Source organism: Ursus maritimus, unplaced genomic scaffold, assembly GCF_017311325.1.
Source record: "Ursus maritimus isolate PB19 unplaced genomic scaffold, ASM1731132v1 scaffold_18, whole genome shotgun sequence".
Lineage (NCBI taxonomy): Eukaryota > Metazoa > Chordata > Mammalia > Carnivora > Ursidae > Ursus > Ursus maritimus.
Window position 1 is genome coordinate 23811894 of NW_024424230.1, and position 10092 is coordinate 23821985.

At 49.1% G+C, this 10092-nt stretch overlaps 1 protein-coding gene across 1 annotated transcript in view; it reads left to right on the top strand.

The window, feature by feature from the left end:
* The window catches only part of MYO5B (myosin VB), a 118704-nt gene that overhangs the window by 26546 nt on the left and 82066 nt on the right, over positions 1–10092 (top strand). The window contains exons 6-7 of the mRNA XM_040632520.1: positions 5341–5496; positions 6382–6479. Of these exons, the coding sequence (XP_040488454.1) occupies positions 5341–5496; positions 6382–6479 (254 nt within the window). The remainder of the gene's footprint in view (positions 1–5340; positions 5497–6381; positions 6480–10092) is intronic.

Here is a 10092-nt window from a genome sequence, read left to right on the forward strand (position 1 = left end):
CGAACGAACCTGCCTTCAGCCTCTGGTTCTTTCCCTGTGGAAGTTTCTCAGCTCTGGTCTGACTGGGCACTTGACCCTCCCTCACGTGTGCCTCTGCCATCAGTCCCCCTATCCCTCCTATGCCTGGGCTGTCTCTTTCTGCCTCCCACTCACTTCTGTTTTTACCACTCCCCATGTTCTCATTTACTACGCATGATGGTGGCTTTCTGCCATAGACTGTGAGGACCCACGAGTCTTTCCACAAGGAGTTGCTGGATAAGGTTTGTATTTAGAAGATTCTGGCTGGTGGGTAGAAAATGTTTGGACGAAGGTGTGTCTGGAGCTGGACCGTCAGGTTCTAAGCACCTGCAGTGATCTGAGAGAGCCTGGGAAGGCCTGACCTGGGGCAGCAGCATCCTGGTGATTCAGGACTGCTGGAACTTGACTGTGGACAGAGCTTGGTGATTATGGGGATAAGAAGTAGGGTGTTGGCAGGCTCTCTAATACAAATGGGGCAGTTGGTGGGGGAGGGCCATGTAGGCCATGTCGAATTTGGAGTTTCCAGGGGAACACGCACAGGGAGGAAGATACGGAGCAGATAGTTGGAACTGTGGATCGTGGTTGTGGAAAACCATCAAGACTGGAGAGACAGGCTTGAAGGGAGTGGTTGAAGCAACAGGCGTGAAGGAGACTGTCCAGGGAACAAGGGTTAGAAAAGATAAATGGTAAGGATGCTGTCCTGGGCAACAGCAGCACTGTGGGGAGACGTGCAGGAAGATGGGCCTGTGAGAGGGCCGGGAAAGAGCCGTGGGAGGGAAGTGGAGCTGCCCAGTCAGGGATGAGGGCCTCCGAGAAGGGACTTGCGTCCTTCACCAACGACAAGTCGGACTGAGTAAAACTGGACCACTTCCAGCCACTGGATTCAGCAAGCAGGGTCCCCGGAAGGCACTCTGAGGGTCCGTTTAGGCAGTGTGGGGGGCAGACCACGGCATGTTGGGTGGGGGAGGGTCTGAGAAAGGATGACCAAAGGCCGTGTCCACAGACACCTTGCCTGAGATGGCCGGTGGGGGGAGGGGGTGGCACAGGGAGAGCCAGCTGGACAGGGAGGTGGTCCTGCATGGAAGGAATTGAACATAGCTACGTGTTGAAGGGAAGGTACCTGTGAATGGGGAAAGATTACAGACTCAAAGGAATCTTTTTATTCTTTTTATTTATTCTTTTTATTCAATTCCCTCATTTTTACAGATGAGGTTTGCCATGGGTCACACAGCTAATTAAGTGGCAGAGTCGGATCTAAAAGGTCTCCTGACCCCAGCTCAGTGCCTGTCCTGCAGCAACTTACGTCCCAGGGGTCTGCTAGGTGATAGGCTCTTCTGCCTCTTCACAGCTCTGCTCTAGAGCTTCCTGTGCAGCGGACATCAGGCTCTTTGTTACCCTGAAGCCAGACTGATCTTTCCCCAAAGATCCCTGGTCATTGCTCCCCTCTGTGACTCTGTTGTGTGGGCTCTGGAGCCAGGCCGTCTGGGTACAAATCCTAGCTTTGCCACTGACCAGTTCTGTGATCTTGGGCCCTGAGCCTCTGTTTCCCCATCTGTAAAATGGGATGTCATTCCAAGTGGTCATTGGGAAAACTGAATGAATTTTATGCTTGGTACGTTCTAAGTGCTCAACAAATGTTAACTACTCTTACTTAAAACCCCAAAACCAAAAAAACCTTTAATTGGCTTCACATTGCTTTTAGGATAAAGACCCAAATCTTCAATGGAGAATTTTGCACTAGCAGGTCCTTCTCGCTTCCCCCTCAGGGTGTGTCCTAAAGCTGTACTGGCTTCATATTCGCCTCCTGCACATCCAGATACTTGCTAACATGCTTTCCTAACCCCCCTGAATGACCCACCAGCTCAAACAGCCCCTCCTCAAAGAAGCCTTTCCTGATCTCTACCCTGGGGCCCTTAGTCAGTCATGTGCATCTGTTGTTTATTTCCTTGAGGAAATCATCTTTTTGTCATTAAGCTTTTAATTACGGGGTTAATTGACGAGAGTTCACCTTCTATGCTAGATCATAAACGCCACGATGTCTGGGAGGCGCTATTTGTTTGTGTTCAGTCTTGTGTTCCCAGCTCTGAGCGTAGTATTTATTTGTTGTATGTGGGACGGTTAAGTACTGGTGAGTGAATGAACGAACGAACCAGTCCGTCTAGTTGCTTGACATTCAGGGACTTACCTCCTGTTCTTTCAAAGCACATGGAAATGATATTAATAAATGAATCATTTTTATGATGTTGGCACATGCACATTTTAGCCACAGATTTTTAAAATCCTATCTGAGTTGTCTTTATTCCTCTGACACCTAATTACTTCCCCCCTTGAGAAAGGCAGTATTGATGATTTTGGAATACCATATGTGCACAGAAGAAGTTGTTGATCTATTTTAAAAATGCTGAAATATAGGAACCGTTGGCACCTGAAACTAGAAGACCTCTTTAATCTCATTGGGGTGACCTCCCAAGCCACCTGCCTGACAACAGGGGCCTACGGCAGGGATTTGGGACATGTCTTAGGACTATGGTAGCTTTTCCTAGTGCTAGCATGGGGTCCTCAGCCGACGTCAGCCACAGAGGAGCCAACAGTGAGGACGGACTTGAACTGCTTATCCGAGGTGATCCCTGGCCTGAAGGTCAGTTGGTGCTTTTAGACTGAACTTTAAACTCAGACCATCAAGTTAAAGAAGCACAACCTTTATTTGCATGTAGATTGCTGCAGTAAAAAAAAAAGGAAGTCAGGAGCTTCTGATGGCTGGTGTGTTTGTGATCAGCGACAAGTGCAAAGTGTGAATGGAACTTTCCAGAGCATGCGTGTTGACTCCAGCACGTATGCCCATGTGTGTGCGCGCAGAGAGTTGTTTCACTGCTTTGGAGCCCATGTGGCTAGCTAATGTGTGGTATAAAATTATTGACTTGTGTGCAATTACTTTTGACTCTAAAATTGAAGGCTTAAAACTGTTAACTGATAATACCTAAGAGTGAGTTTAGGAGGAAGTAATTTGTTTCCTCTGTTTTAGTTTGAAATCTTGATACAGAAGGTAATACACACATATACTCATAATTTGAGCCAGCATTTGGAGCTGGTTTTCAGCATTAACCGTCATAACCTGTGTGCAGGTGAGCATGCTTGCTGTGCTCCTCTGTGACTATGAGGTATTTCTGCCCAGGACCAGACGTAAGGCTTGGTGAAATTAGGCATTTGACCTATGGAAATCCTACAACTTACCTTATAATATGCAAAGAATAGCACAGGTCCTCAAACTGAGGGTTGCTCAGTGACAATACATCTGCATCTACCTAGTTTTTCACAGAAAATACCTGCACTTATTGCCAATGATCCTATGGCAGACAGCCCCAAGGGATGGGCTGGTCACTGCATGTTTCACACCCCCCAGTCACATCACCTTGCAACCCAGGCATGCTACCTAATAAGGTTGTAGAAACTGCCTTTGAGTGAACTAAGTCACCTGGATCTAACCCCCAGGTTCTGGAACAGTTGCGGTGCCCCTGGTACCATCTTGCTCCTTTGCCCAGACACTGTAATACACTAATATGCTGAGACTGCAAATGTTTATAGTTACATCAGGACGACATGCTGTGAGGCATCTCTGATTGCAGGAAGGGATGAGCCAGGGCCTACCCTGAGCTGGAATCTGAGAAAGCCCCTATGTGTTGCCTAATACAGTTCCTAAGACTTTTTTGAATACCCCTGATATACTGATGTGTGGCATACCGAGGGGAGTGTGCCGTTAAATTGGGAAATTTGGGTCTCTCCTTGATAGGGTTCTTTCACTTCCCAAGCTGTTGGCTTGGTGCTCGGTAAATGATCCTTTAAACTGGGACTGAACTTGTGGAAGTTCTGGGAGTTAAATGCAGGATGGTATCAGCATAAGTGGACTGTCACCACCATCTTGAATCTGTAGCTTCCATGGAGATGTTGCCCTTCAAGCTTTCCTTAGCCTCAGTCTCCTGTTACAAGTTTCAGGGGATGCTCTCAGCTGCGGAGATGCTTCATGAAGTTCCCTTTTATGTGTTCTCCCTCCTCTCGTGATGACAAGGACCCTGTTCCTGCCACCGCCACAACTGAGAATGGATCACCTTCAAAGCCCAACACTGGCTCCTCCACCAGATCCCCTCCTCCCCTTGCAAAAGCCTCCAGTAAGGAGGATGCCACATATATGCATCAGAGATTAGACTGTGTCTTAAACCCATGTGCATTCCAGTTTGTTGATATTGCTGGTGTAAATGACCAGGAGACCGTTGTGTATTGAAACACGCTCTGACCTGGACATTGGGAGGCTGGGGTTCTGGCCCTGGCTCAGTCACTAACCAGCAGCCCCAGGTGAGCCGATACTGGCCACCGTGCCCGGCTCTGGGACAAATGGAGAGGAAGCAGTGTTCTGGAGGGCCCCTTCTCCCTGAGTTCTTCTTTCCTCACCTGCCCCCCTTGAAGAGGTGATCTTTATGCTTTATGTCCAAGCTCTAAAATTCCATGATTCTGAGTTTCCTCTGTAGCTCACAACTTTAACCGTATAGACAGATTTTTCATGTATATCCCCTAGCAAAGATAATAAAACTGGGCAATGTTTGAGTGCTTATGATATGCTGGGCACACTACTATATGCTTACGTGGACTGTCTCCTTGAATCCTTTCCCCGGCCCTCCTCCTCCATCGAGGGGGAGGCTAAGAGGCCGTAGGCTCAGCAAGCATGGGACTCAGGGCCCAGTGCGGACCTTGGCTGGTACCTGGGTGCGTGGTGGAGACATGAGGGGGTGACCCAGGAAAGTCCATTGGAGGAGGCAGGGCTGGGCCTTGAGAGATGGGCCTCTCCTCTGAGCAGAGAGGAGAAATTCTAAATTCTAGAAAGTGTGCATTACTCTGAAAAGAGGCTCTGTACTCGTTAGCAGTCTCTCCACTTTCTTCTCTCCCAGCCCCCGGCCACCGCTGAACTCCTTTCTGTTCCCTGGACATTTCATGTAAACGGAATCATGCACAACATGGTCTCTTGTGTCTGGCTTCTTTCACTTGGCGTGTTTCCAGGGTTCATCCGTGCTGTGGCACGTATGGGGACTGCATTCCTCTAGGTCATTGAATAGTATCCTGTTGTACGGATCTGCCACGTTCTGTTTATCTATCAGCTGACTGATATTTGCGTTGTTCCCGCTTTGCGGCTGCAGTGAATAATGTGGTTGTGGACTTCGGTGTGCAGGTTTGTGTACGGATGTGTGTTTTCAGGTCTCTTGGGTATGTACTGGAATGCTACTTGGAAAGTCCAAGAGATCGTGTGTTCAGTGTTCTTCCTGTGTTTGTTTCTAGTTCCCACTAGTGGCTGACTTGTTTCACGATGACAAGGACTCCGTTCCTGCCGCTGCTACATCTGGGAAGGGCTCGTCTTCAAAGATCAATGTTCGCTCCGCCAGACCCCCCCTGAAAGCATCCAACAAGGAGCACAAGAAAACTGTGGGCCACCAGGTCAGCCTCAGGCAGGACGCCGTGGGTCAGGATACACAGGCCAGGCTGGCCTCTCTGCGGATGAAGGATGGCCGCAGAGTCCAAGGGAGGCCAGAGCAGCCTTAGCCTCCACACCCTCAGCCTCCAGCCCCCAGCTCAGTCCGTATGTGCTCTTTGAAGGAGACACTGGGAAGCCCTCTCTAGAGAGAACTGACCAGAAAGAGAAAAGGGATGAGTATAGCCCCAAGCAGTGCATTTAGTTCTCCTGGTAGGACCACAGACACCTGGTAGAAGCAGCCCCCAGAAGAAGAGGGTCCTAGAATCTGCAGGTTGGGTTAAAGAAGCCTGGGGACTAGAAAACTGAAACCGCTTTTGTAGGGTCTTTTTGGAATTCTACGTCCAGCGTGTCTCCCAAGAGAAGGGAGTGCCTGCCAAGCCCGGCAGCCCCTAACCTTTCTACTGCAGTAGATTCGCCTGTTCTGCACATTGCATGTAACTGTCATAACTTCCAGGGTGCCCAGGCACTGGGGCTCCCAGGCCTCTGGTTTAGGAATAACCAGTCTCCAGTCACCATAAAGACTTCTGTCCTGTTTCCTAGCACTGACCCCCTTTCATGTCATTTGATCTACCATGCTGTGTTAGACGCGTTAGCAGCTGGGCCCTCCCCATTTGGTTTGACGAGCCCTAATGCCAGAATGTGGGAGGGCTTTGATTTTGGACCCACAGCAAGGCAGGAGTGTCCAGTAGAATCTGACCCCGGGTCTCTGAATATCGTCCCGTCCTTCTGGGTTCATAATGGCGATGACCGTATCAACAACTACCACCACCAGTCTGTGGGCATCTCTTTGTTAATGATACATCTGCAGAATGTTAAAAATAACCGGGCACTGACTCTTGTCTCTCCAGTTCCGTACCTCCCTGCACTTGCTCATGGAGACCCTGAACGCCACGACACCGCACTACGTGCGCTGCATCAAGCCGAACGACGAGAAGCTCCCCTTCCAGTAAGTGCCCGTGCGGGTGTTGGCCCGCCACCTCTCGGCTGGAGTCAGGCTGGTCAAGCCTGGCCTCTCCACGTTTCTGTACAAGTTCAAGTGGAAGAGACGGAGGCACAGTCTTGGGGGGGGGTTCTGCAGCAGGTTGATTAGTTGATCTTACACTTCACAGATGGTTTACGTGCTGAGTGCAGACCAACAGATGTTGACCAAGTTCCACCTGTCTGCTGTCTAGAAGGATTCAAAAGGATGAGAGCATACAGCTCCCTAATCCCACGGAGTTTACTGTGGTGTTGAGGAGTGTGCACACCTGAATCAGAGAACCACATAAAAGTGTGTCATTAAATGTAGATGGACCTGTGTCTCTTAGCAGGTGTTCAGTTCAGAGGTGGGAGGATAGCTGGAGTGGTCAGAGAAGACGTCTTCCATTGGGGAAACTTGACCTCAAATGACATGTTGAGTGATGAGACATGAAGGTGGTCCTGTTTCTCACATCCCCTCTACCACTGAGCTTCCAGAGTTATTCACACCCGCTCACCTTCCCCCCCACCCCACTACTTAGCCTTCTCTGGTCTAAATTCTACTTCTGCCCCTATCTGGAATATTGTCTTTCAATTCTATCCATGCCCGCATGGTTGACCCCACCCAAATCTATATACCAGTGACTCTTCAGTGTCTTTGTTCATCCCTGGTTTCTGCTAAATTCCGGACCAGAGTTTCTGAATGCCTCCTGCAGTTTCATTGGCTAATTCACATTCAGCGTGTCTGCAATCAGACTCCTTGTTTTCCCCCCAAGAAATGGTTCCTCTGTCTTTGGTCTCTTATGGCATAACCATTTCCTGACAGCTCATTACCCACCAAACCTGAGAGTCCCTCTGAGCCAGTACTATCCAATAGAACTTTGTATGGGTGGAACTGTTCTATAATCTGCATTGTCCAACATGGTAGCCACAAGTCATCTGTGGCTATTGGGTGCTTTGGGATGTGGCTGGTATGACTGAGGGACTGGTTTCTGTCATTTTAATTATATTCAAATACCTGTAGCTGGCTGATGGCTACCATATTGGACAGCATAAGCCTTGATTCTTCCCTCTTCCTTATTCCCCAATGTCCGGTCATCGTCAAAGTCTCATGGAATCTGCTTGAAAATGTGTTATTTTGGTCTCCCTTTTCTCTTTCTTCTGTCACCTTGTTTTAGACTCTTTTTAGACTCTGTTACTTGCCTGGAATACTGCCCTAAGTCTTTAGCACAGTCTCTTCGTTACCTCTGCAGCCCCATTATTCAGTTGCCCTGAGCCACCGCACAAGCTATATCTTCTGCTCAGAGGAGGGGTATATTTCTAAATTTCTAAAGCACTTTCTTCCCAGCTTTCTGACTTCCTTTGCAGTCCTCGCATAATGGCTTTCTGGGAAATTACTTTGGCAACTCCGTCAGAGTGAATATCTGAACTCCCCTCTGCCATTCCTATTATTTCATAAAGCTTGACCTGTGCACAGATGTTCCTTATGCTGGAAAAGGTCAGGAAGACAACATTGAGTCAGCCTTCTTTGAAGCATGCTGATTGTTGACTCTTTTCCCTTCCTCCCAATTTCCAAGAAGTGGTTAGGAATTCCCCCCGTGTGACATCTGTTTACCAGCCGACTCCAGGGGAGAGAGGCTCTTAGAAGGGCAGCATGCGTGAAAGACTTCGATTATGTGTGAAGGGCAGGAGCGGCGTGCAGGGGCCCCAGAGAGGAGAGTCGAGGGCTGGGTACCAGCTCTGCCCTCAACCAGCTGCGACCTTGTGCAGTTCATTCCGCAGAACCTGATACCTGCCACCTGTTGGATTCTCTTGCTGGAAGTCCCCTCCCAGATGAAAAGAGATGCTGGGGGCTTTCAGAATGACTAATCCTAATGACCCATGTTTCTAAGACCTTCCTTTGCCTTTGGACCAAAATCACCCTAATAAAGTGAGGAGAATACTGAACCAGGTCAGAGCACCTGTACTCTAGTTCGGGCTCTACTACCTATTGTTTGGCTGATCCACGAGCGAGCCCAATACTGTTGGCCTCGTTTCTTCATCTATAATGCAGCCAAAGCAGATCATCCTGATGAAGGAAATCAAGGAGATGATATAGATTATTTGTGAGAAGCATAAAATTTGGTGAGTAAAAATATAATTTAAAATATATATTTTATTAAAAATATATATATATGTAATTCCAGAAGGAAAGTTTTGTATGCCTCCCCCACATCCCCTGCAACTGCTTTCTCAACCTTCGCATCCTTGACATTTTGGGCCAGGTAATCTGTCGTGGGGGGCTGTCCTGTCCACAGGAGTATGCTGGTAGCATCCCCGTGACTGTGACAACTAAAAGTGCTTTATGATCGCCAAGTGTTCCTTGGAGGACAGACTCACACCCCCCAGTGGAGGACCGCTGTCCTACACTACGTGCTTTGATAGCATTCCTTGTAGAAAAATCTTTTTTGCTTTGCTTCTTCCTTTATTCAAAAAACATCTATCATACCCACTATTCACTGGACATTGGTCGAGGATAAGTGGAATGACAAACATCCCTCATCCTTAAGGCGTTGCCAGTCATTAATCACGGACAACGGTGTAGAAGTGACCGTCAGACCACAGTGCATGGGAGTGCTGTAGGAGCAGAGAAGCCAAGGGGGTGCTCAAGTGTCCACGGAGGGGGTGGCCTGGGGGTGTGTGATCAAGCTGGGATCGCTGGTTGGAGGAACTGGCCAGTTTCCTGAGGACCAGTGCCCTGGGCTCAGAAGTGGACAACACTCAGAGTCTTGGGACCCTCAAGTGTGACTGCATCACGCCACAGAGCCCGCAGATGGGTGGGAGCCGGCAGCATGTGCAAAATCAGGGAAGTGGCGCGTGACTGCCGAGGGGAGTGGGTTCTCAGCTGCTGGCTCCGCTGAGCCTGCACATTTGTTGGGAGGAGAAAGTATAGCCCTGCGTTTCGGCGGTTGGACCCTATTGATCTTTGATGACTTTTCAGTCCAGGCTTAAGTGTTGCTTGTCTTCACCATGGTCCTCCAAAATTTAATAGGAGGGAGGAGCTGGTTTTTCACTCTCGGCCACCTGGTAACGCACGCAGGGAGGCTGATGGAGAGATGCTGGTGACAGTGAGCTTTCTTTACCGTTGAAGAGATAAGATTAAAATACAGAAGCCTGGCTGGCTGTACACGTCCTCTGGGGCTGTGAACAGGGAAAGAGGCTGGCAAGATCTTGGTGGAGGGTCTGCTTTTTTTTTTTTTTCCTAATAGTGTTGTTCTTTTCTATCACTTAGTCCTTACAACCAGCCGGTGAATTCTAGTTGGGCAGATATTCTCAGCTTCTGTTGAAGAAATGAGGAAAAGGAGCACAGGGAGAGGACATGTTGCCCGGAGTGGCATAAGCTGTTAGCGGCCGTACCAAGTTTTCTGCTTTGCCCTTGCTCTCTTCCCCCATCCTGCAGGGAAGAGAATGTTGCCAGCTCAGGAGGAAAGTGCGAGTGTGAGCAGGAAGTGGGGAGGACCGCAGGTGGACCCGCAGCCCACGAAGGACGAGGGGTCAGAGATGCTTGCCAAGCATGCTGCCCGTCCCCGACACACACACACACACACACACACACACACACA